Source organism: Anguilla anguilla, chromosome 5 (genome assembly GCF_013347855.1).
Source record: "Anguilla anguilla isolate fAngAng1 chromosome 5, fAngAng1.pri, whole genome shotgun sequence".
Classification (NCBI taxonomy): Eukaryota; Metazoa; Chordata; class Actinopteri; order Anguilliformes; family Anguillidae; genus Anguilla; species Anguilla anguilla.
In genome coordinates this window covers 46,316,338-46,341,115 of record NC_049205.1, presented here as the reverse complement: position 1 = coordinate 46,341,115, position 24,778 = coordinate 46,316,338, and the positions used below count along the sequence as shown (strand labels likewise).

The following is a 24,778-nucleotide window of genomic DNA, read 5'->3' as shown; positions in this document are numbered from 1 at the left end:
CCACAATAAAAAGAAAGAATCATTTACTTTATATGGGTGTTGCATGCTACTCAGATAAATTTGAAATAAGTTGTAACTTTGCTGCACTGATTTATTCAATGTGAATTTTCATTGTGTCAAATCTTCAGTTACAGTTTTGGTCCTTTACATTGATTAAAGGACATTAAAGGAGATGTGCATCATGAAGGCAATTATTATTATTATTATTATTATTATTATTATTATTGTTGTTGTTGTTGTTATTATTATTATTTTGGATTGAATTGCTTTATGTTGCCTCGTGTGTAAAAAAATCCTGATTTGACTGAATCACTGGGTTCTCTAATTAAATAAAGCTGTCTATTTCCTCTTGCCAAGAAGTGCATTGGGAAATTGCACATTAGTCATTACGTTGTTAAAATGCGACATTCCCTTAAAAAGTACCTGATCTTGAACACAATGATGCAATCTATGTATAACAAATCTATATGTAATATATATAATAGAAAATTACCCTTGCATGCAATGCAATAATGGCATTTTGTAGAATATGGCATAAAGTTAATTAGAAATAGCAAGAGCGCCATTGCATTTTGTGGAATAAACTTTAGAGCTTATTTAGAATTCAAGAACATAAATGGCCAGTACATAGGCCTGTGCGTCGTTTTGATGCTACTATTATTAAACACCCTTGATATTTGGAGCTCTGCCTCTCCTCGACATGCTGTCTCTAAGCGAGAGTGTCTTGGCTCCATGACATTCAATACCCTCGGTCATCCATGCTTATTGGCCAGCCAGAACTTCCCTTTCGTATTTTACCTCACTGGCAGCACTCAGTGACTCACATTCAGCAAATACATCAGTACCACCAAACTATAACCTATATTATTATTAGCCTACTACTACGTGTATTTAAAAGGTTCTTAAAACAGAAGCACCGCTTACGCATGGGATTTATCACAGTATGCAGCAAATATGTTTATCGGTATTTTTTATATTTTATTATTTTTCAGTGAATTATTTTATCATTAAAAGTTAATGAAAGTGCGTTCATGCTAACAGTTATTCTAGGCAGTCATTGAGCAGCTGATTTCAGTGTCAGACCTTTCTACCAGAATGCACCAAACTGCTTTTCCTATAGGGGGTGGGGATTCCCTTTGCCTGTCTTTTTACATGGCTGTAGGCGAATGTGACAACACATCGCATTATATGCATATATTGTATGTTCCCCTACATTTAAACATACTCGTTGTATAAATTGTATAGTTGTTCATTAAGCTCCTTTATTAAATTTAGGTTTATAATAACCTACAGTTTTTCGCAACACCCCACTCTTTTTAATAATCAATGAACGCTGCGCCGTCATCACAGCGGTGCGCGCTCCTCCAACCTGAAACACTAGCATGAAAATGGATATAGCGCAGCTAGCTCAGACACAACTATCCTAATTTTAAATTGATGCAAATAAACATGTTGATAGTTCCCACATGAAATTAAAGTAGCTCCAGTCTTAGGTTTAAAACTCAGCGCCTGTCACAAACAACCGCGACAAGAATACTTTATAACACGTTCACGGGTTTCAACCGATCTAGGATTTCTGTATCTATGGTCACGCAGCCGTGCCTGGGAATATCGAGAACGCGCATACTAGCGCCGCTGCGGAGATCCATCCGTTTACTAAGGGGTGTATTAATCCGGGCGTTTGTGTTGACGCCGAACCAATACGAGAATTTCCAAGATATATTTTAAGAAAACCGTAAAGATAGTTAGCACACTTCTTAAAATATAACACTGCTAATGCAAAGCAGTGTTCTGAAAAAAATTAAATAGCCTTCACTGACAGGCCGGAGACAAACGGATGGGATTCTCAGTAGTGTAGCTGGCTAGATGGATGGAGAGACCGAGACGGTGGAAGAGTGTCGGTGTTGTAAATAATTAAATATCAATCTACTGTTATAGAAAGCAAGATGCATCTACATCAAGTGTTGACTGGAGCGGTTAATCCCGGCGATAGCTGTTATTCGGTGGGAAGCGTCAATGACATACCTTTTACGGTGAGTAGCCTACTAGTATTATTTTATAATCCTGGTTAGGGGATCGGTAGCCACAGATTCAGCGGCGCAAACTGCACGAGCAGATACTAGATAGCTTACTAACCACAATTATTTCGGAACTCTTAGGGCGCCCGTCGTGTGTTTAGCATCATTCGTTTAGTATGACATTGTGCGTTTTGCGCTGGATGAGCTCAAGGTTATAAGTTCTTGCTTCTGTTGTGTAGAATATCGCATTATCCAACTGGTTAAGACGGCACGTTTGAGCAATGACCTTTACAAGATAATGTGGTCTGAGGGAAATCCCATGACGAGCTGCACAAATCATTAATAATGAACAATTATGTACGTGTAGAAATTTTTCTCATTTACATTTCAGAGGGCGAGCTTGTGGGTTCAGTTCAATGTGTAACGGCACACCTCAATCAGTATTGCAAAGCTGGAATTGTATTAACATTTGGCGTCAATGCGCTCCCCTAACCACCAGAATGGCTGTCATCGTGACCATCAGCTGGACAGACTATGACGTAGAACTACGCCTGATGGTTGCATTATTTAAATTAATACGACCACTGTACTACGCACATAAACATAATAATGTTCCATAGCCACGCAAAGTGCATTTAAACATCAAAGTAGTGATGTAGCCGGGCGACATTGTGAAAACGTCAGATGCAACCTGAGGGAGTGGAGTACACTACAATTTTGCTTGAATTTCTGGCTGGTGGCAGTCATGATGTGTTTTATTTTGTCACGATCAATAGTGCATTGTTCAGCAGTGCGAGGACAGTTTGTTTATCAGCGTAGCAATTAAGCTCAATACCATTTTAACTATCGAGTTTCTGCATTGCAATGCACCTAAAATCTGCACTTGAATGAAGATATAATGCGCAAATCCTAGTCATTTTCAGCCTTTTAATCCTTGCTGTTAACGGTATTTTGTTGTAATTTAGCTCACAATAATACATTGATAATATGACAGACTATTGCTAATATCCGGTCTGTTTCTTCACAAATTAACAATTAATGCCACTCACGCCATTTCCTCTGTCTGAAATAACCTGTCCTGGGACTTAGGAAGAGAAAGATGTTGGCGACCGTCGGTAATCAGCTTGCTGAATGCAACTCTTAACAAAACTATTCAGTTATTTCACTTGAGACGTATGAGCAGAGGGATCATTTTGGTTTTGTTACGTTATGACGGTTTAAAGGAACCGCTGGCTTTACTGTCATCATTGTACTTTCAGTCATATCTTCAGAGATCATGCTCTAGACAATTAGGCTATGCAGTGTTTGTGTTCTACAATTCACTGTCTACAAAAAAAAAAAAGAATTAAACATGTGATAGTGTGTTACAAGGAGTGGTAAATTATATACGTAAGCGAATGACTGCACATATATAATCACAATACAATATAACGGCCAACATATAGGCCTTTGTTATGTCTTGGTAGAAGCCGCAGGGGTTATATCTTGATAAATGGGTATTAGCACAAGGACTGGTTCTGTCTTTAAAACCCGACACATAACATAAGCAGCTTCAGTAAAGATCTAGCATGGAGGGTTTGAAATTATGCCAAAACAAAATTGAAATGAGGGAAAATGTTATGTTATGTCCTGGAAAAGGACATCCACTTGGCAAATTATTAGTAATGAAATCCTAAATGCCATGTCTCTGGGGTAATTGTTCCGTCCATCTAAATGAATGGAATTGAATATTACGTGAGTTGTGTGTGTGGCATGATGGGAACTATTGAGAAGCGCAAGTTACATAAACCATGGTAATAGGTCCATATTGACAGTTTGTCCAGAGGTACAGTATATGGGTCATAGTGAGTGGTGTTTGCTGGCATGCCTTTCCTTTGTTATTCTAACCATGGCTGCTCCCAGGAAGCTCTGCTTCCTGCACTATAGCTGGAAATGAGGGTGACTGCAGCCGTGGTGCTGGCTCCGGCTTTGTGGCTCAGGTGCAGTCGAGAAAGAGAAATCTCCAGCTGCCCTGAAGCATGGCGCAGAATTCAGTCGCATCTGCTTGCATCGACAGAGAGAGACTCCTGGGTTGTACATCATCGTGCTTGTGCATGGTCGTGTGTGTGTGTGTGTGTGTGTCTGTGTCTGTGTCTGTGTCTGTGTCTGCGTCCTGTGCTCAGTTTGTTTCAGCGATGTTCTGAGTTCCAGAAAACAGCGTTATGGTTGATTAGACCTTTAGCAGTAAGCTTTCTGATGAGCATACACTGTGGTTATCAATACGCAGGAAAGGGGTCCCTGCACAAATTGCCTCCTAAGACTCCAGGTAAACCCAAGGTTTCACGTCCCACTTAATTGCTGGAGGCTCACAGATGTTCACTTTGTGCAGCTACTGTATACACTGTATACCAGCCTGGAGATCTAGGGGGACTTAGTCATATGCTTTGTTCACATGCTTTGTATTATGGGAAAGAACTGAAGCAAATTTTTATATTTTGGAAAAGTGTGAGGACTAAAGGGAAGTTTAAAATGGTTGAGGTGGTGTTAAATTATATTAGCATCAATGAATCGTTGATGGAAATAACTAATCTCTGTGTAAGACACAAGTAACCCAAGTACATTCGCAATGAACAAGAGCTCTTTTCAGAGCTGTGGTTTATCATGCTTTAAGCACATGTCTTTGGGTTGAGTAACATCTTTTTTTGCATACAAACCTTGAAGATGTACTTGCAAATTCTTGCAGATCTCGTGGTTCTTATTTACATGCAGCTTACCGTTTTACCCTGGATGGTTCATCTTTTGTCCTTTATGCAACCCAGTCATAGGCTAGCGTGAACAGCCATTAGTACTGCCATCGGACATGATGTCCCTGAGTATTTGCGGTGGTTTTAAGCCATTTAAACGAACGCTCTTATTGAGATACTAATGCAAACAGCATATGATTGAACGTGCCGGAGGTGCAAGCTAGAAGCAAAGCCGAGTCTGGCTGTCATCTGTATCAGGTTTCTCGAGATCGATGAGGGACATAAGACTCAATGTTGAGCGGTTAAAAAGTGCATTAGGGTACACAGCTGCTAAGCAGCAAGCCGCTTTGCCTCCTCTCGGTCCCTGGTATGTCAATTAAGCTTTCCTGTTGTCAGTGTGAAGCTCAGGGGGTCAGACAGAGACAGTCATATAACTCAGAAAGCCAATGAAAGGAATGGGAAAAAAAAAGCAAAGTAGCAAAATTTCTGTCTGAATTCCAGCTCTTTTAGGTGCGCTCGCCTGTGTCATGCACTGTACCATAGTCCAGAGGGTAGACTGAGTGTAGTGGTGCATAGAAATGGTAATGTAAAAAGCAAAACAATGTATTTTGTGTGCGTGTGTGTGTGTGTGTGTGTGTGTGAGAGAGAGAATCTGTCTTATATGTCTGCGTGTTTATTTTCTCCTCATTTCTGCTCCTGTGGTGGGTGTGATTTGTAAGGTATTGCAGGACATGGCTGCCTTGTGCGTGACGGTGACTGCTCTTAATTCCTGCTGTAACGCGTGCGCTGGCTGTAATGCCCTGAGATCTGCAGCAGCTCTCTCTCTCTCTCTTACTCTCTCTCTCACATGTTCTCTCTGTCTCTTCTTTCACCCTCTTTCTTCTCTCTCTCTTGCTCTCTCTCTTTCTGTCTCCCTCTCACATGTTCTTTCACCCTCTCTCTGTCTCTCTCATGTTTTCTCTCTCTCATGTGCTCTCTCTCTCACTCTCATGTTCTGTCTTTCTCTTTCTCTCCCTCTCTTGTGTTCTTTCTGTCTTTCTCTTTCTCTCCCTCTCTTGTGTTCTTTCTGTCTCCCTTTCTCATGTTCTCTCTCTCTCTCTCTCTCTCTCGTGTTCTCCCCTCTCCTCTCTCCCTCTACGTGCTGAGGCTCTGCAGGGGCTCCTGAGCATTCTGTCTGATCGCCACGGTATCCCACTTCGCTGTTTCCACTTCCCACTCTGCAGAAAAACGACACCACCTCGCACAAAAGCGCACCCACGGTCTCTGTATGCATGTGTGCACACGTACGTGTGTGCGTTTTGTTTTTTGTTTGTTTTTTTCAGTCGTTGCGGTATGCTGAAAATGCATCGGTTTGCACTCATTCCGTATGTCGCTGAGGCTCTCTGCTTCTTATGTTCCCATAAATAAAGCATGAGGACGGCACCGGGTGTGCTATCCTGGGGCTTGGGTAACAACAGGTGCTGCATTGTGCTCAGTCCAGGCTCGTTAGTACCTCTGGGCAGGGCCTGGCTGCAGGTGTGTCATTAAGCCCTGTGACAGATCTAACCCCTGTGTAAAATAATATGCACATTTCTAAAAAAGCAGAAGTTGCCTGGGGGTGGGTGGGGGGGGTTGCTGAGCTGACATGCATTGTTTTTCTCAGTCGTGGTCTAAACAGAACCCACGCCGCATCATAAGCATACAGCCGGTCACGACAAATGGAGACCCGATTCAGCGTACAGTATGTTTGTGGAGTGTGGCCATCGACCAATCCGACGCCTGAGCCTCGGCTCCGCCGTGCTCGTGTTAAGGCAGAGCGGACCGGGCCGGGGCTGTCGATCGATGGCTCGGCTGGTCAGCGGTGCCGCGCGCCGCGGTACCCATGAGCCGCCGGCCAGAGCACGGCACGCAGTCCTGCTTAATGACAGAGCTGCTAATCCGTCCCCTCTCTCCTCCCCGCTCGCAGGCCTATGGATCGGGCTGCGACATCGTCGTCCTGGCGAGCGACTTCGAGTGCGTTCAGATTGTCCCCGGCGCGCACCATGGCAACATCCAAGTGGGTTGCGTGGAGTGTTCCCATCAGCTAGGAAGAGTAAGTGTCCCGGGATTAGTCCCCTTTGCCTCCTCCGGCTCTGTGTTGGACATGGCGTTGGACATGACTGGTACCCTGTTGTCACTACAGTAACGCATTTATTTTTAGATTGCGGCATCCTATGGGAACACTGTCTGCATTTTTGAGCCAATCGCTACTAACCCAAACAAACGACACAATGTAAGTAATGCTTTTCTCATTGCACTTACCGGATAGTCAGAGACAGGCCGATCTTATCTGCACTTAATTATTTACTCAACCACAGCCAATGGACTGTGCTGTCTGCTTCTGTGTGTGCTTCTCAAGGCTTTTGAGTATCTCTTAGACTCTTGAATTCTGGCTGTCTTCCCAAGAACAAATTAATTAACAACTCTTTTATAAGGAAAAACTGCTATTCCTGTATTCTTAAGCATTAAAATTAGGTTCCTTCCTCAGTTCTTTGATGTGGAAGAAATTAGTATTGTTTGCATGTGGTAAAACTAAGACTTCTATAGCCTTATTTAATCTAATTAAGCTCTTCATGTGCATAATATTCCTGGTATAATTTAATTGGTTATTGTTTGCTTGTTCTAACATTAACATACAGCACGATGTCTGTTTGCATACATTTATTGTGTTTCTGCTCACGTTTTTTCATGAACAGCAGCTTAATTATCAGTGGCAAAAGACAGGACAGTTTTTCCTCAATGCCATGGCCTACAATTTGGCATGGGACCCACAAGGTAATGAAGACTGCATCTATCACTTCTTCTGTCCATTTAAAAAACTGTGTTATGGCATGCTTTTAGTATATTAATTACATACAGCAATAGGCTCAGTGTATAGATTAAATCTAGTCAAAGATGGTTTTATCAGAATAAAGTACTTTCTACTGAATCAGTTCAGTTAATGCTGAACATTTGACTGTATTGGAGGTTGGAAGGCAGTGGTACAGCTATGGACCGGCTGTTTTTACAGTGACGTGCCCCACTGCATCCCATTGTGCTGTCTGGGAAGAAGCCTTGCAAGGCAGCACATTATAGGCCATAATCTCATCCAGGGGAGGGAGGATTTCCGAAGGGTTTCAGTCAGAAGGGCATTAACTGCCCCATCGCACAATATGAACTCATCTGCTCACTCAGATGTGTGAGTGCTGCATGCCTCAGCTGCGTCGGTCGTGCTGTCCTCCGGCACTGTGACTGCACAGCTCAGTGTGCGGATTGCCATGTGCATAGAATTCTGGCTTGCAGTCTCCCAGTGTGATGGAGGCTGTTGCAGCTATAGACCTACAATAACACTATTAGGCAATCCTAGTTTGGGGAGAAAAAAACACTGGGGATAAAATTTAGTTAAAGTTCAGCTTCTTGTGAACTTTTTTCTTATTCCTGAATCGATTAATTCAACCAATGTCGTTGTTTCTTTCTTTAACACTATTTTTTGTATTGATCACCAAACTCAAGTGTTATCAAAATACAAAGAAGGTATTCTACTTCAAGTTTGTTACTCAGTTGGAAGAACAAAGCACATTGCAGGTCAGAGTATATGCCTAAGTCTAGTATGATGTGAATTTTATTTCTTTACTCCCAAGTAAGCAGTAGCTTTTCCTTTGCAAACTCAATTTGTGAAGGAAAATACATAATTCATAATGGCTTATTTGTTTGGCAGTGTTAAAGGTGCAGTATGTAATTTTGTTTTAGAACACTTTTGTTCATATTTGGTTAAATTTCCTTCACAACCTGACAGATATCAATAAATTAAAAGCCCTAAGAAGAAACTTCAGACTCTGCCTGCCCCGTGCTCTGAGTATAAGGCCCTCCTAATTTTTCCATGCCCGAATCTTAACAACCAATCAGGACAGCTCTCTGCATCAAATTCAATCATTTTGGGCAATAATATCATGCTTGCTATGGCCCATAGCTGTAAATAAAAAATGTAGTTATGTTCATTGCTATGTTCATTATGATGATGTTATGTGTTTTCTTATCTACCTGTGAATGAGACATGATGCACTGCGTTCCTCTCCCTACTTTTCAACACTCTTGTCCTCTCTCTTCTGTACTCGGATGTCAGACAGCGTGCATGCATATGTTTGGAGGGAGAGCAGAAAGGAGGGGGTGTAACGTTTTTTCAAAATCTTGCTCTCACTTGATTGTTTCTCCAAATTTACATACTGCACCTTCAAGAACAAGTGTTTATTTAATCCCAGCCTTTTACTGTTCTCAGTGCGTTTTAAAACAGGATTCTGTGGATGCAATTTCGGTGAAATGTGTATTTTATTAAAACGATGGGTGCTGTGTTTTGGCCCAGGTAAACGGATACTCGCCGCTACGGAGCAACTGCAGCTGTGGGCCCCGCCCGCCAGCGACACGCTTGTGGAGGAGGAAGACAGTCAGATGGCGGATGATAAATTGCACCCGGTCTTGAATGATTGGAAGTGTGTGTGGCAGTGCAAGTGAGTGTCCTTTGCCTTGCTTGAGCTCATTTCAGCAAAACGAAGGGACGGAGATGGCATTCACCGACATGGTACATTGGCCTCGTCTGCGGTAACTGCATTGCAATAAGAACTACAGGGTCTTTATGCTTCTAAAAATTTACTGCACCTGTTCAGCTCTGACGGCCACTACCCGCGGCGTTTTTCATTTGTGAGAAAGGGGAACAGTAATTTGGTAGTTGTGTAACCTCAACCCTCTTTGGAAACAGCCATTTTCAGTTTCTGAAAAATATTGACTTCCATAATCATATTTTAGTATTTCTTTTTTTGTCTCACCTTTCATTAAGATGTGAGAGGGGAGAGAAAGGCTTGTGCAGAAACATCAAATGAGTATTTGTAAGGAATATTTTGAACACAGTGCACACCTGGACATCTCACTATTCCTGTTTTGTTCCATTTCTTACAGGACTGCTGTGTCTGTGCATATAATGGAGTGGTCACCTGATGGGGAATATTTTGCAACAGCAGGGAAGGTATGACAGTCCTGCGTATTCTTAACTGACTGTGTGCCATTTCCTGTGTAGGATATTTAGCAACTCATCATGTCTTTTCTATGCAGTTACAACCTCAACCTTGGCTTCTGAAAAGCCCTTATTTCCTCATTTTGGACAATATAGGTATTTGTTTAGTGATTCAATGGCATTAGTTTTAATACTGAACTTCAAAACTGTATTATGGTTTAAATATAGAAGTATGTCTTGTTGAAATTGCCAATGCAATACAGTTAAACCACAGAGCAATGAACACACCAGGAAGGGAAGTTTAGAAAACATTTTGTAACTTTTTTAGTATTTGAATCTGTTGCTTACCCTTACCTTATTTTTAAAACTATCTACTGTTGAAGCTTTAAACCAGTATCCTATTTAATTTAATTGGATGCAGGCCAGCGGTACATAGAGATGTTTTCACCACAGGCCTAACCTAAGCTCCTTGTTTGTTTTCACACAGGATGACTGCCTGCTGAAGGTGTGGTATCCCACCACGGGCTGGAAGTCTGCTGTGGTGATCCCGGACCTTCCGGACAAGAAGGCCCCTCCGGTCCACTTCTCGTTTGTGTATCTGGCACATCCCCGTGCTGTCACAGGGTTTTCCTGGAGGAAGACCAGCAAGTACATGCCCAAGTAAGTACAGCTTTGCTTTAGTTTTCCAGTCTTTAAGTCAATTGTAAGGGATCTCCTAGACTGCGATTATGTCATTCTCATTGTGTTGCATTTGTTAATTTGTATTGTTAAAATACTATATGATACATTATATATATATATATTTTTTTTTTTTAAATATATATGTGGTAAGCTAGTTTTGTTTCCATGTTCTACTTGGTATGTCTGTGGGTATGTATGTGCCTGTTTGTGTGCGTGTGTGCATGTGTGAATCCGTGCGTGCCCGTGTGTCTGTGTGTGCGTTCATGTCTATGCGTGCTTGTGTGCATCCATATGTTCATGGCTGTGCACACGCAAACAGGGGCTCGGTGTGCAACGCGCTGCTCACCTCGTGTCAGGACGGGATCTGCCGGGTGTGGTCAGAGACGCTGCTCCCTGAGGACAGCCTCCTGGGGGGCCAGATCTCAGAGAACAGCACCAGCTTCAGCAGCAGTCTGCCCAACATGGGGGGCCAGAAGGATAAGATCCAGCATGCCCTGGAGGTAAAGCCAACCTCTGCCATGAATTGGCAAAGACCAAAGGGCTAAGACAAGTGAACAAGTGTAGAATTTTCTGGGTTTCAAATATTCAAATATTAAATTTAATGTAAAAGTCTGTGTGTCTGTGTCTGTGTGTTTTATATATATATATATATATATATATATATATATATATATATATATATATATATATATGATATAAACCATGACATGCTGTGCATATAAAAGAATATATGGCATGACAGGGTGGTGATCACATCTGAAAGCTGAGCCGCTACATATAGGGCACAAATGCAATGCACAGCTGTCAACCAATCAGAATTGAGTATTTATCCACACAATCGTATAAAAATGCAGTACATTTTGAATGTGGTGATTTATACTGTTTTATGTCTATAACTTGTTGTATTTTATATAATATGATCACTCGTGCAGTTTTAAATGAAGGATTCCATGGTCTTGAACTTGTTATTTAGCCTCGTCATATAAGTTGCATTGTTTTGACTTTCCCAGTCGATCCACCACCTGAAGCACCTGCGGCGAGGCAGGAGGAGGTCCTCGGCCCTGGCGTCTCAGACCGAGCTGCTTCCCAGCCAGCTGGGCTCACAGGAGGTCCACAGGCACATCTCTCACCACGCTAGTGCCCTCTGTCACTTCCACATCTCCGCCAGCATCAACCCCAGCACAGGTAACGGGGAGCCGCTCTATATCTGCGTCCACGATGGAAATTTACCCCTTCCGTCAGGATAGACAAGTCACCATCTGTGTGGTTTGTTCTAGCAAATTCATTTCGAGGATTTTGCTTTTCAAAAGGCAGCTGCTGTGCTAGTTGGATCCAAATAAATAGATTCTAGCCCTCCATGCCAAGTAACTCTTTCTGTGGCCTAAATACAAATGATATGTGATTGGAGCCTGTTTTTCTCCACTGGAGGTTCCCTTTATCTCGTCTTCATTCGAGGTTATTAGTGCTCATAATAGCGCGATGACATCACAGCCTTTTGCGCCCCTCCAGATATTCCATCTGCGCTGGCTGGGGCGGCGTTCTCCGTGGATGAGGCCAGCGGGGGGTTCGTTGTTCACTGGCTCAACAACAAAGACCTGAGCTTCACCACCTCCATGGACCTGTTCATGCAGCAGCTGCGGAAGATCTCCGAGCAGCACCTGGAGCACGGCCCGGAGGAGTTCGACCAGGAGGGATCGCCCATGAAGTTCGACTTTGGTAACACCCCCACCAGGAGTTCTCACAGTGTATAATTTGAACCTGATTTCAAACTGATGGCAATTAAATCAATCAACAGATATAACCATTACTAATTTTAATTTGTGATTATTTAAACTGAATCCTATGGCACATTATCTTTGAGTCAAATTTATGCAAGCATTGACATTTTGCAATTGTTAGCTCCCTGTTGACATCAACGTATTGCAACAACGTGCATTTGTCAAGCGACGGGTATTTTCACGGTTGCAGATCTGGACGAGATGTCGGACAAGGGGTCATCGGAGCACGAGGAGGGAGAGCAGGAGGGGAGCACCAAGGCCTCCTCGCCCGGCTCCAGCAGCAGCGTCCCTCTGCCCTCCATGCTGCTGGACCGCAAGATGGAGACCCTCACTCTCGAGTGGAACAAGAGCCCCGACATGCTGTTCACCATCCACCCTGCCGACGGGTCCTTTCTGGTGTGGCACGTGAAGTACCTCGACGAATTCATCCCGGGGATATTCCGACAAGTCCAGGTTAGGCCCTCTGCCAGCAAAAACGACATTTTGAAGTGGTGTAAATTTGAGTTCATATGTTTATTCTTAAGTAATTTGTGTAGCAGTTTCACAAAATTTGATATTTGTTTGTTGAGAAAATGACAGTGCTAATGGTAATGAGTGGCTGCACAAAGCATTTTCACAAATATCAAGAATATCAAAACAACGTGAGGGAGTGAGAGATTGACTCATACCACACATCACCAGTGTTTAGCACCCAGCTGAGTGATAATAGGCCGCCAATTGGCAACTAATCCCAATCGCAGTGGTTCACCGGGAATGTTTTTTTTAATTTCTCTCCAGGTGTCCTTTTCCTCCCAGATTCCTGTGGCTTTCCCGACTGGAGATGCCAACTCCCTGAGCAAGAACATCATGATGTACGCCTGCACGTTCGCCGAGCGCCAGTCCGCCGGCGCTCCGGACCAGAAGGCCAAAGCCCCGGGCGTTCCCCTGAGCGCCTCGGCCTCCGCGGGCCTGGGCTCCGGCTCCGCCGCCCACTCTCTGGCCGCCATCATCGGCCCGGCCGTCATGATGGTGTCCAAGCACATCGATGGCTCCCTCAACCAGTGGGCCGTCACCTTCGCCGAGAAGTCGGCCTTCTCCTCGGTGCTCACCGTCTCCCACAAGTTCCGCTACTGCGGCCACCGCTTCCACCTGAACGACCTGGCGTGCCACACGGTGCTGCCCCTCCTGCTGACCTCCTCGCACCACAACGCCCTGCACACGCCCCAGGCCGACAGCGGCTGGGACTCGGAGCAGGAGAAGAGCGTCCTGAGGGCCGTCCAGCACCAGAAGAGCTTCCCCAGGAAGCAGCTGAAGAACGCCGCCACGCGCACCTTCCACGACCCCAACGCCATCTACAGCGAGCTCATCCTGTGGCGCGTGGACCACATCGGGCCGCTGTCCTGCACCGGGGGCGTGTCGGAGCTGGCCCGGATCAACTCGCTCCACACCTCCGCCTTCTCCAACGTGGCCTGGCTGCCCACGCTCATCCCCAGCTACGTCCTCGGTGAGAGAGCTCTCTGTGTTTAAAATGGAGACCGTCCGTATGAAGCTACTTTGTTTCTCTTTGCTTTGCTTCATCTGTATTAAATAGACCATTACTGACTTAATACGGCCTGTCACTTGTACTCTACCCTTCATTTATAAATGGTTTTAATTATAGCTTTAAATAGATTTGGTGGGGTTATGGGGTGGCATAATACAGGCTGTCAGCCTAATGTATGACTGGATTGAAAATCTTTGCAAATCTTCTGAGGCACAGCAGCAGGGAGACTCATTTTTTGATGTAGATTTGCATTTTAATAATATGCAAAAATCGCCTCTGCCAGGTACGTACTGTAATTCAGCGAGTGCGTGCTTCGTGGCCTCCGACGGGAAAAACCTGAGGCTGTACCAGGCTGTGGTGGACGCCCGGAAGCTGCTGGATGAGTTGTCCGACCCAGAGACCTCTGTAAGTCAAAGCGTTCTGCCAGCAGGCTGCTCATTTTCTGTCTCAATCTACTTAATGTAAAAAGCTAAGCTGGCCTGTAATGACGCATCCGTCTTTGGCAACAGAAACTCGTCGGCGAAGTTTTCAACATCGTGAGTCAGCAGTCCACTGCCCGACCAGGGTGCATCATCGAACTTGACGTTATTACAAACCAGGTGAGGGGGAGCCTTGATCTTGGTCTGGAATACTTAGAATTTAGAATGAATGGTTTATCCTTTGCATTGAATAAACACCGGGGCCCAAAGATTTATCCCCCCTTCTCTCTGCGCAGTGTGGGTCCAACACACAGCTGCTCCACGTGTTCCAGGAGGACTTCATCCTGGGCTACAAGCCGCATGACGACTTCCCTGAAATGCACCAACTCCCCTCCTCTGAGGGTAGGAGGGATTTGTGCAGATGTTTTTCAATTCATTTAAAATTAATGTTGTAGAGTTACTGAGCTACATGCTCACATTTGAGTGCATTTCAGTGCATTTTTGTTTTTGCATTTTTAATGCATTTTTGTTTTCTTATAGACTCTGGGTACTATAGCTGAAGAATGACCAATTAATATATGCACTGTATCATCTATACGCAATATCGAGCTATTTTATTGTCAGTTTTATTGTCATCCAGTAGTTGCAGATGCATTCATATTTATTTTGTGTTTCTTCAGAGTATAATGCTCCACCCTTCTCTGAAAAGTTCTTTCTGGTGGTTATTGAGAAGGATGAAAACAGAAACTCTGTTCTGCAAATGTGGCACCTGCACTTAAAATCCGTTCAAGCCTGTGTGGGTATGTATCACATGCTTCTTCTCTAGTAACCACGGTAACCTCATATCATCCAATGACTCTGCTTTATTTCTAATTTCTCTGGAATATAGCTACTGAAATCTGGTTTCCCAATTTATTTTATATAAAAATGCTAGTGCAGGTTTCTGGTACACAGGTAGACAAACTCTTGTAACAAGCAGATAAAGATTGTCTGCATGTTGACTGGACAAAGGCAGTGTGCAAATAATGTCCCTTACATCATTAATTCATGACATTGAGTCTTTCAGATTTACGAAATTCAACATTATGCAAGCTGGCATATTTGAAACTAGCACTTGTTATAACTGCAAATATATCATGCATAAATCATGAATATACTGTATATCAGACGCACGCCGCAGCAGTGTCACACACCGCCGTCTTATGTTTAAAAAGGAGCAGGGCGGTGATGATCGATTTCCCCTTCTCCTGTTACATAAATCACGGCTGACTTTTCATAATAAGAGGAAATGAAGCTGGGTGTGCGCAGTCTCATCAGTGCACTGCAGTATTAGACAGAGTCACTGGCTGGGGCTGCCGTCCCAGAACACATTAAAACATTGCAAACTGGCTGCTAACAATCAAAAGGGACCAAAAATTTATTCAACAAATTTACAGTACCCCACAAGACAAAGTAAACTGTCTACTGAAAACTAGAACTTGGATGGCCTATTGAAGTGTGACGCCGTATAAAAGTACAGTATAATAGCTATGGGCTTCCATCCGAACACACACTGGAAACTGTTGCGCCGTTCCTGTGAAATCTTATGCAATCTGATGGCATGCAAGAATGCAAACATACCCTCAGCCAGTTTTACAGGGTTTTCTGGTTTTCTAGCCAATGCGAATATTTGTCAGTGCTAAAGATTGTAGTACCTATGCATTTGAGTGTGGCTATTTATTATGCAAATGAATGCATGCATAAATTAATTTTAATTTATGAATGCGTACATAAATTAATATTTAAATTTTAAACACGAAAACTTTCCATTTTGAATGCTGGGGGACCATGTGATCCAGTTCATGGGACAGCCGATTCTCTACCCCTATTATAATCCCTGTGTAGTTGGAAATGTGATTCCCTGACGAAACTTTCTGTGCCTTGATCACATCTTTATCTGTACTTGCCTTCTCTGCTTTACCCATCTGAATAAAGTGCACTATGCATCAGGAGCACAGACTGTCTGATCTTTAAAAATAAAATAAAATGTGTGGCAGTGTATATTGTGTGTGTGTGTGTGTGTGTGTGTGATTTTAGTGCTACTGCCTTTGTCTTGCCACTCTGGTTCAGCTGTCCCATTTTAATTCTTATTGATTTCCAATGCTGCTGTAATCGCTATTGTTTGGGATGTGCGGCTTTGCTGTGTAGATAAATGAGCTGCCATATGCCGTGCTGGTTATCAAATGGGAAACAAACAGAAGAAATGAACGTGTCTTCACGGAATAAATTACTAGAGTACTTCTGCTCTGACGTTGTCCCATGCACGTTTTTATATTTAAAGATGTTTTGGGGTTTTTTTGTGGGGGAATGCAGAGAACACTCAGCCAGCTCAGGGCTTTCAGAACCAGCTGATGGTCCCAGTGCAGTATGGGAACGCCGAGTCCTCCCCGGAGGTCTCCCCTGGACACAGCCCCCTCCCCCGTTCCTCTTCCACCGCCAACCTGCTGTCGGCCAGCAAGCTCATCCTGAGCTCCAGGCTGGTGTACAGCCAGCGCCTGGATCTCCCCATCGGGGTGGAGGTCATCCGGGCGACGCCCTCAGCGGGTAGGCCACAGGTCACATTTGTTTTCATGCATGCCCCGAACCCTCGAACAACAAGTTTGCTTGGGCCTTAATTAATCTGGTTACTGTATAATATGATAATAGTCAGCTTCCATAATAGATTCACCTTGTCAGCCAAAGAATAGAGATGCAAGATTTAATTTTTGCTCAAAGCTATTACCCGCTGTGGTTCTGCATGAGCAATCAGTATATACAGGACTGAAGTTCAGCAGCCATTTTTTTTAATGGACACTGTTAGAGGATGTGTTATCAGTCCTGGCTTTCTGTTCTCTCTGTTCAGTCTGCAAGTTATTGAAGGATCAGAATGAAACCTCATCATGTGTTTGCCTTTGTGGTATGAATCAAATCAAATGATTTATTGCATAAACTGAACATGTTATTCTTATTATTTGAAGGGCACCTTAGCTCCTCTTCAATCTACCCAGTCTGCCTGGCTCCATACCTGATAGTGACCACCTGCTCAGACAGTAAGGTCAGATTCTGGCGATGTGGCGTGGAAGTTGACCTGGGCGCCTTCGACCCCGAGGAGGGGCGGACGTATCGCTGGGAGCACTGGGCCCTGATGAACGAGGAGGAGGACAACGACAGTGCCGTGTGTGTGCCTGGCCGCCCGGTGGCTGTTAGCTGCTCCTACACGGGCCGGCTGGCCATCTCCTTCAAGCAGCTGTCGCCTAGCAACGGCTTGACGTCCAAGGAGTTCTCCATGCACGTGTCCATCTACGAGTGCGAGTCCACGGGAGGGTCGGAGTGGGTGCTGGAGCAAACCATCAACCTGGACGACTTCACCAAAGTGGCCAATGTGCTGGACACCAGGGTCAGCGTGGACAGCAACCTGTTTGTCTACAGCAAGTCTGACCTGTTCACGAACAAGGACAGCCCCAACATCAAGCATTTCGTCCACCTGGACTGGCTGTCCAAAGAGGACGGGTCTCACATCCTCACTGTGGGCGTGGGCTCCAACATACTGATGTACGGCCGCATCTCCGGCATCGTGACCGAGCAGACCAGCAGCAAGGACGGCATGGCCGTCATCACCCTGCCCCTGGGGGGCAGCATCAAGCAGGGGATCAGGTCCAGGTGGGTCCTCCTGAGGTCCGTGGACCTGGTCTCCTCGGTGGACGGCACCCCGTCCCTGCCCGTGTCCCTGTCCTGGGTGAGAGACGGGATCCTGGTGGTGGGGATGGACTGCGAGATGCACGTCTACGCCCAGTGGAAGCAGGACAAGAAGCCCGCCGACCCGGAGGGAGACGGCCAGTCCCCTTCGGAAAGCGCGGTGGGCCAAAGCGTCTCCGCGGCCCTCGAGTCCCGGGTCAGGTCCAAGAGCGTATTCGAGGGGAGCCCGGCCATGGACGAGGCCTTCCGGGCTCCCGCCGTGCTCCAGGACGGAGGCCTGTTCGAGGCGGCGCACTCGCTCTCCCCGACCCTGCCCCAGTACCACCCCACCCAGCTGCTGGAGCTCATGGACCTGGGGAAGGTGCGGCGGGCCAAGGCCATCCTGTCCCACCTGGTCAAGTGCATCGCCGGGGAGGTGGCGGTGGTGAGGGACGTGGAGGCCGGGGAAGGGGGCGCCAGGCGCCACCTGTCCAGGACCATCAGCGTAAGCGGGAGCACGGCCAAGGACACCATCCTGGCCGGCCGGGACGGCGGCCGCGACTACACGGAGATCAACTCCATCCCCCCTCTGCCCCTGTACGCCCTGCTGTCCGCCGACCTGGACACGTCCTACAAGGGCGGCGAGGAGGCCGCCAAGGGCGGCGAGGGCGAGGACCAGAAGCCAGGCGAGGACCAGTACGCCAACCTCTTCCAGGTCCCGGCGGTGACGACCGACGACTTCGTCAGCTTCGCCGCCGAGAAGAAGGAGAAGAGGTCGCGCGTCATCAACCTGTCGCAGTACGGCCCCACCTACTTTGGCCCCGAGCACGCCCAGGTGCTGTCCAGCCACCTGATGCACTCCAGCCTGCCCGGCCTCACGCGTCTGGAGCAGATGTTCCTGGTGGCGCTGGCCGACACCGTGGCCACCACCAGCGCCGAGGTCAGCTCTGGCATGGACAAGCAGTACATCGGTGAGTGGGGTCCCGCTGCTGCACAGCTGAGTTATTAACAGCCTCGGTCTCTTGCCAAGGCAAAGAAGGGTTTGATGGTGAATTCTCTAGTTTGTGTTAAAGAATGCATGCGCCGTTAAATTCCGCTTGAGAAATCCTGTTTGAACCGTGGGACGTGAAGCGACAGTCTATTTTCATTCTTGCCTTGTTCATTCAGTGCAATACTCACGCTAACTACTGGGTCAACTGAACAAGGCCTCTTTTCTCTTGTCGCCTGGAGGGTAGATGAGGTTTATTTAGTAAGATGTGTAGAACGGACCTTAGCAAAGTGCTTCAGGCTTTTAGCACATTGATGTGAGTTTAGAGTAGGTCAGAGATGGCCGCGTCAGTTGAGTCTATACTGATGTATCCCTGGTGTTAAGGCTGCCCATAATTCCCAATTATTTTTAGGTGTAAATGAATTTCGAATGTATTTTTATTTTTTTAATTAATATTTCACACTTGACCATACAGCAAAATGATTACAGCTATCTGACACATTAGTCACGTCACCCACAGCCCCGCTTTGGTGCGTTTGGTTTCACATGGCTGTGAGTATTACTGCTCCGCTCATCTTTTAAGCTTTGTCAGTGGAAAAGTGTATCGATCGCCACGTGAACGGTAAATGAGCCATTCGTTGGGTTTCCATGCTGCAATTTGCATGAATGGCAGGACTAGGATTGGACGCATTCATACTTTAATCAGGGCCAGGCAGGCCCCTGGGGAGGAGAGGTTTGCGTGACAGCTGAAATAGAGCAAACGTCCTTAGGGGGAACCCAGTCAGGCCATTTGTGTGTGCTTGAGTGCGGGAGGAGGGGGAGTACTGTCGAGGGTAGTTGCCAGCCTGCCCCTGTCTCCTCTCCCTGGTCTGATTGTTCCTCTGTGTGTGTTTGTGTTTAGGGGGTGAAGCGCTGGATGAGTGTGGGCTGAGGTACTTGCTGGCCATGCGCCTGCACACCTGCCTGCTGACCTCCTTACCCCCGCTGTACAGAATGCAGCTTCTGCACCAAGGTACAGTGACTCAACAATCTGGAAATGGAAACTATATTAATTTACTGCATAGCGTTAATAATATATTATGCACTTAGGCTATATATACAGTACACACACATACTGTATATGTGCATAGTGTATAATCAGTTCTACTAGTTTCTAATGGCATGTCCATAATCCATTATTCCATTATTAGCATCTGCAGTAGTGTAATTCAGTGAAGTGCACTTCCCATGAACTGAAATTTTTAAATTATTCCAGGGTTTATGAAGCATGCTTCACCTAATGGTGAAGCACCATGTATGTGAAGTGATTCGGTATGTGATGCTTATGGCTGTGTGGGTATATGTGCGCAATGCTTATGGGTGTTTGTATGGCTGTGGTTGTGTGTGTGTGTGTGTGTTTCTTTGTATTGTGTTGGTGTGTGTGTGCTTCGCATCCACAGGCCTGTCCACATGCCACTTTGCCTGGGCCTTCCACTCCGAGGCGGAGGAGGAGCTGCTGAACATGATCCCGGCCATGCAGAGGGGTGACCCGCAGTGGTCCGAGCTCCGAGCCCTGGGGGTGGGCTGGTGGGTGCGCAACATCAACACGCTGCGCAGGATGATGGAGAAGGTGCGCTCTTACCCCCCCCCCCCACGCTTACTCCAAATCTGTACCACCACGCTGCGTAGCACAGCGCCAGATTCTTTTACGAGCCGTCTACCCCCCAAGATCAATGTGTTTTATTGTCAACCCGCCTGACAGTCTGCCAAACGCATGACATAGAGCTGCTGACTGGCTGTGCGCTGACTGTAGTGTGGAAGGCTCTGTTCTTTCCCTGTGTTATACCAACCCCTCTCACTGCTCTGCTGTAGGTTGGAAAAGCTGCGTTTCAGAGGAACAACGATCCGTTAGACGCAGCTCTCTTCTACCTGGCAATGAAGAAAAAAGCTGTTCTCTGGGGGCTATTCAGGTAGTCAAACACACTGCTCTCCTACTCAGTTAGTCAAACACACTGCTCTCCTACTCAGTTAATCAAACACACTGCTCTCCTACTCAGTTAATCAAACACACTGCTCTCCTACTCAGTTAATCAAACACACTGCTCTCCTACTCAGTTAATCAAACACACTGCTCTCCTACTCAGTTAATCAAACACACTGCTCTCCTACTCAGTTAATCAGACACACTGCTCTCCTACTCAGTTAATCAAACACACTGCTCTCCTACTCAGTTAATCAGACACACTGCTCTCCTACTCAGTTAATCAAACACACTGCTCTCCTACTCAGTTAATCAAACACACTGCTCTCCTACTCAGTTAATCAAACACACTGCTCTCCTACTCAGTTAATCAAACACACTGCTCTCCTACTCAGTTAATCAAACACGCTGCTCTCCTACTCAGTTAATCAAACACACTGCTCTCCTACTCAGTTAATCAGACACACTGCTCTCCTACTCAGTTAATCAAACACACTGCTCTCCTACTCAGTTAATCAAACACACTGCTCTCCTACTCAGTTAATCAAACACACTGCTCTCCTACTCAGTTAATCAAACACACTGCTCTCCTACTCAGTTAATCAAACACACTGCTCTCCTACTCAGTTAATCAAACACACTGCTCACACCAGCTACACTGGGTATGACTGCATTCATCCATTTTTGATGGGTCATTATGGCCATTTTACTGTTAAAGCCTGAGACTACAGACCACACACACACTGTACAGGTTTTCAGCTGCTCTAAATATTCACTGACACATTTGATGTGGATGTATTACCTTCTTTTTTTTCTTTTTCTCCCTGTTTCTACACATTTCTTTTTCCAGGTCCCAGCATGATGAGAAGATGACCCAGTTCTTCAGTCATAACTTCTCAGAAGATCGATGGCGGAAGGCAGCTTTGAAAAATGCCTTTTCTCTGCTGGGGAAACAGCGATTTGAGCAGTCTGCCGGCTTTTTCCTTCTGGCAGGCTCCCTCAAAGATGCCATTGAGGTTCTTATTCTTGCTTATTTGATCATGTTTTGAAGCTTTCACAGCATCCAAAAGCTGTGTGATGGGTATATATATGTATATATATATATGTATATATATGTATATATATATATATATATATATATATATATATATATATATATATATACATATGTGTGTGTGTGTGTGTGTGTGTATTCAGTGAGCTCCATAATGTTTGGAACAAGGACATATTTTACTTGATTTGGCTCTACTCCACAGTTTTGCATATGTAGTCAATCAATTCACATGTGGTTGAAGTGCTGATTCTCAGCCTTAAGGGTATTTAAGAGTATTTGTTCACCATGTAGAAATTACAGCATTTTTGTACATAGCCCAATTTCAGGGTACCATAATGTTGGGAATTATTAATGTTATGTAAATAAAAGCAGTCATGTTTAGTACTTTGTCGCATATCCTTTGCTTGCAATGGTTGCTTGAAGTCTGTGACCCATAGACATCTCCAGGCGCTGAGTATCATCACTGGTGATGCTCTGTCAGGCCTGTACTGCTGCTGTATTCAGCTCCTGCTTGTTCTGGCAGGAAAATTGACTTAAATTTTCTCTTCAGCATATGAAACGCATTTTCAAATTGATTCTGATCAGGTGAATGCCTTGGCCTGGTTCTGTTCGTGAAGTCTTCTGCGGACTTAGTCACCGACACATCCATGTCTGCATCCTGAAGGGTGTTTCTAATATGTCGGACAGGCCTCTTTTTTCAAATCTAGTGTGCTGGAGTACAAAACGTCAAAAATTGAGCCACTGTCCAAATACTTGCATTTAACTGTATATATATTTTAGATGTAATAATACTCTACACGTCAGAAGTCATTGGTTCTTTGGTCTTTTAGATTAAGGTCTTTTAGATTATATTTCCTGCGTGTCTGTTATATTCATTTAGAAATTTTAAGGTTAAAGATTTTTCTAGTGGAAAACTGGCAAGAAATGTGTTTTAGGAATTGAAGTCAAATGTCTGGTTATGACATTTATCGGTTTAGTTTGGGTACTGTGATCATGTTTTTGCTGGGTCAGTTTTCAGGATATTTGAATGTGCCTTAAAACGTGACATAAAAATATAAATCCGTAAATTAAAAACAGATATCCCCATAATCCTTTGCACCCTTGCATATTGTAGGTCTGCCTTGAGAAAATGGAAGACATTCAGCTGGCCATGATAGTGGCTCGCCTTTATGAGTCAGACTATGAGAGCTCCTCCACCTGCAAGGGGATACTGTACGAGAGAGTGCTCGGTTGCCAGAGGGATGGGTCCGGATTCACTTGCACCAAGCTGCACCCTGACCCCTTCCTGCGCAGCATTGCATTCTGGATAATGAAGGACTACACCCAGGCCCTGGATACTCTACTGGAACAGATACCAAAGGAAGATGATGAAAATCCCGGTGAGCAGCATCTGATTTCTGACATTTAATAAGTAATGTTCAGGGTATTTTCTCAACAGTCCCCCATTTAAGCGCTTAGTATTGGGTACTGTTTTAAGATTGCTTTTTTTGTATACTGATTTTGATCTTTAAGTATATTATGGGTATGTGAGTTCAAATTTGTTGATATCAGTAAATTAGATTATTTACATGCAGCATCTGTTTATTGTTATGAACATATAATGCTCTGTAGTAGTCATGTACAGTGGTTTCCCTTAAACAAGCTGGTTTTCTTTGCAGATGTAATGGTGAAATCCTGCAACCCTGTGGTCTTCAGCTTCTACAACTACCTGCGGACACACCCCTTGATAATCCGCCGTCACTTCGCCTCCCCAGAAGGCACCTTGGCCACACTGGGCCTGACCTCTGAGAAGAGCGGCGTCGACGAGATCAACCTGATCGAGCGGAAGCTCTTTTTCACCACTGCCAACGCCCACTTCAAAGTGGGCTGCCCTGTGCTGGCTCTGGAGGTCCTCTCTAAGCTGCCCAAAGTCACGAAGAAGGCGGGGTCGTCCTTGAGCAAAGACTCCTCCATGGTCAACATCGGCTCCTCGCGGCCCCAGGAGAACGGCGGGAAGGCCGCTGACCTGGACTGGGGCGGCGGTGGCGGCACCGACTCCCCCGCCGCGGGGACGGACTGGAGTCAGCCGTTGCTCAAGACCGAAGACGACGGCCTGCAGCTGGACTGGGGGGACAACAAGGACGAGGACGAAGATGAGGAAGAGGACGGGGGGCTGATGATGACTCCAAAGGTCGAGGAGAAGAAGGATCTTCCGGCGCACGCTGGGACACCCGGCCTGCAGAGGGAGGACTCAGCCGGGGAGTCGGAGGTGGACGTGATCGCCGAGCAGCTCAAGTTCCGGGCCTGCCTGAAGATTCTTATGACTGAGCTTCGGACGCTGGCGACAGGCTATGAGGTGGATGGCGGGAAGCTGAGGTTCCAGCTCTACAACTGGCTGGAGAAGGAGATCGGAGCCATGCACAAGATCTGCAACTACAAGGTAGGCAGGTCACTCACTTCTAAAATTTACATTCAGCTATTTAAAATGACAAATTAACTAATGTATGAGACTCAAGGTACTAGTTTGTGCCTAACAGGCAGAAAATTAACTTTGGAATGGTGTGATTAATTACGTAAAATGGTGATCTACAGAATGACCACAGTACAGACCTTTGGGTGAGGCTGAGTAGTTTGAGCCTTGAAGTTGTGTCCACAGTTGTAATATCTGTTGACTTGGTCAACTTAGTGTATCTTTGTCTTGTAATTTAAAAAAAAACCGGTTCAGGTAATTTGGGGGGGGCTGCTGGGTGGTCATCTTGTTAAAGAACTTTTCAGTTATATGTATGGAATACTATGGTCTGGTATCAAATCCGGTCCATATCCTTTTGGGCTGTGTTTGCCAGACCCACAGGGCATAGTGCAGTTGGCTTTAGCCATCTAGGGATAGGAGGGTTTCAGTTGGCCGGAATGTCAGTTTGCATCACGGACAACAGCACATGATTGTCTGCACTCTCCTAAATT

General features: G+C 45.4%; 1 protein-coding gene across 3 annotated transcripts in view; it reads left to right on the top strand.

Annotated features, from left to right (window-relative positions):
- Nucleotides 1-1,363: 1,363 nt before the first annotated feature.
- Nucleotides 1,364-24,778, top strand: part of LOC118227401 (dmX-like protein 2) — a 40,486-nt gene continuing 17,071 nt past the window's right edge. Inside the window, exons 1-24 of one of the 3 annotated variants that reach the window (XM_035417811.1) lie at nucleotides 1,364-2,033; nucleotides 6,687-6,812; nucleotides 6,921-6,992; nucleotides 7,459-7,534; nucleotides 9,099-9,243; nucleotides 9,689-9,755; nucleotides 10,231-10,403; nucleotides 10,744-10,924; nucleotides 11,435-11,609; nucleotides 11,934-12,140; nucleotides 12,393-12,655; nucleotides 12,980-13,685; nucleotides 14,008-14,129; nucleotides 14,234-14,323; nucleotides 14,440-14,545; nucleotides 14,824-14,943; nucleotides 16,496-16,726; nucleotides 17,140-18,807; nucleotides 19,726-19,836; nucleotides 20,264-20,433; nucleotides 20,676-20,773; nucleotides 21,635-21,800; nucleotides 22,953-23,217; nucleotides 23,497-24,257. In XM_035417811.1, coding sequence (XP_035273702.1) covers nucleotides 1,947-2,033; nucleotides 6,687-6,812; nucleotides 6,921-6,992; nucleotides 7,459-7,534; nucleotides 9,099-9,243; nucleotides 9,689-9,755; nucleotides 10,231-10,403; nucleotides 10,744-10,924; nucleotides 11,435-11,609; nucleotides 11,934-12,140; nucleotides 12,393-12,655; nucleotides 12,980-13,685; nucleotides 14,008-14,129; nucleotides 14,234-14,323; nucleotides 14,440-14,545; nucleotides 14,824-14,943; nucleotides 16,496-16,726; nucleotides 17,140-18,807; nucleotides 19,726-19,836; nucleotides 20,264-20,433; nucleotides 20,676-20,773; nucleotides 21,635-21,800; nucleotides 22,953-23,217; nucleotides 23,497-24,257 — 6,186 coding nt within the window. In that variant the 5' untranslated portion in view covers nucleotides 1,364-1,946. Of the gene's footprint in view, nucleotides 2,034-6,686; nucleotides 6,813-6,920; nucleotides 6,993-7,455; nucleotides 7,535-9,098; nucleotides 9,244-9,688; nucleotides 9,756-10,230; nucleotides 10,404-10,743; nucleotides 10,925-11,434; nucleotides 11,610-11,933; nucleotides 12,141-12,392; nucleotides 12,656-12,979; nucleotides 13,686-14,007; nucleotides 14,130-14,233; nucleotides 14,324-14,439; nucleotides 14,546-14,823; nucleotides 14,944-16,495; nucleotides 16,727-17,139; nucleotides 18,808-19,725; nucleotides 19,837-20,263; nucleotides 20,434-20,675; nucleotides 20,774-21,634; nucleotides 21,801-22,952; nucleotides 23,218-23,496; nucleotides 24,258-24,778 lie in introns of all 3 variants that reach the window. The other 2 variants (XM_035417809.1, XM_035417812.1) reach the window with 2 other exon arrangements.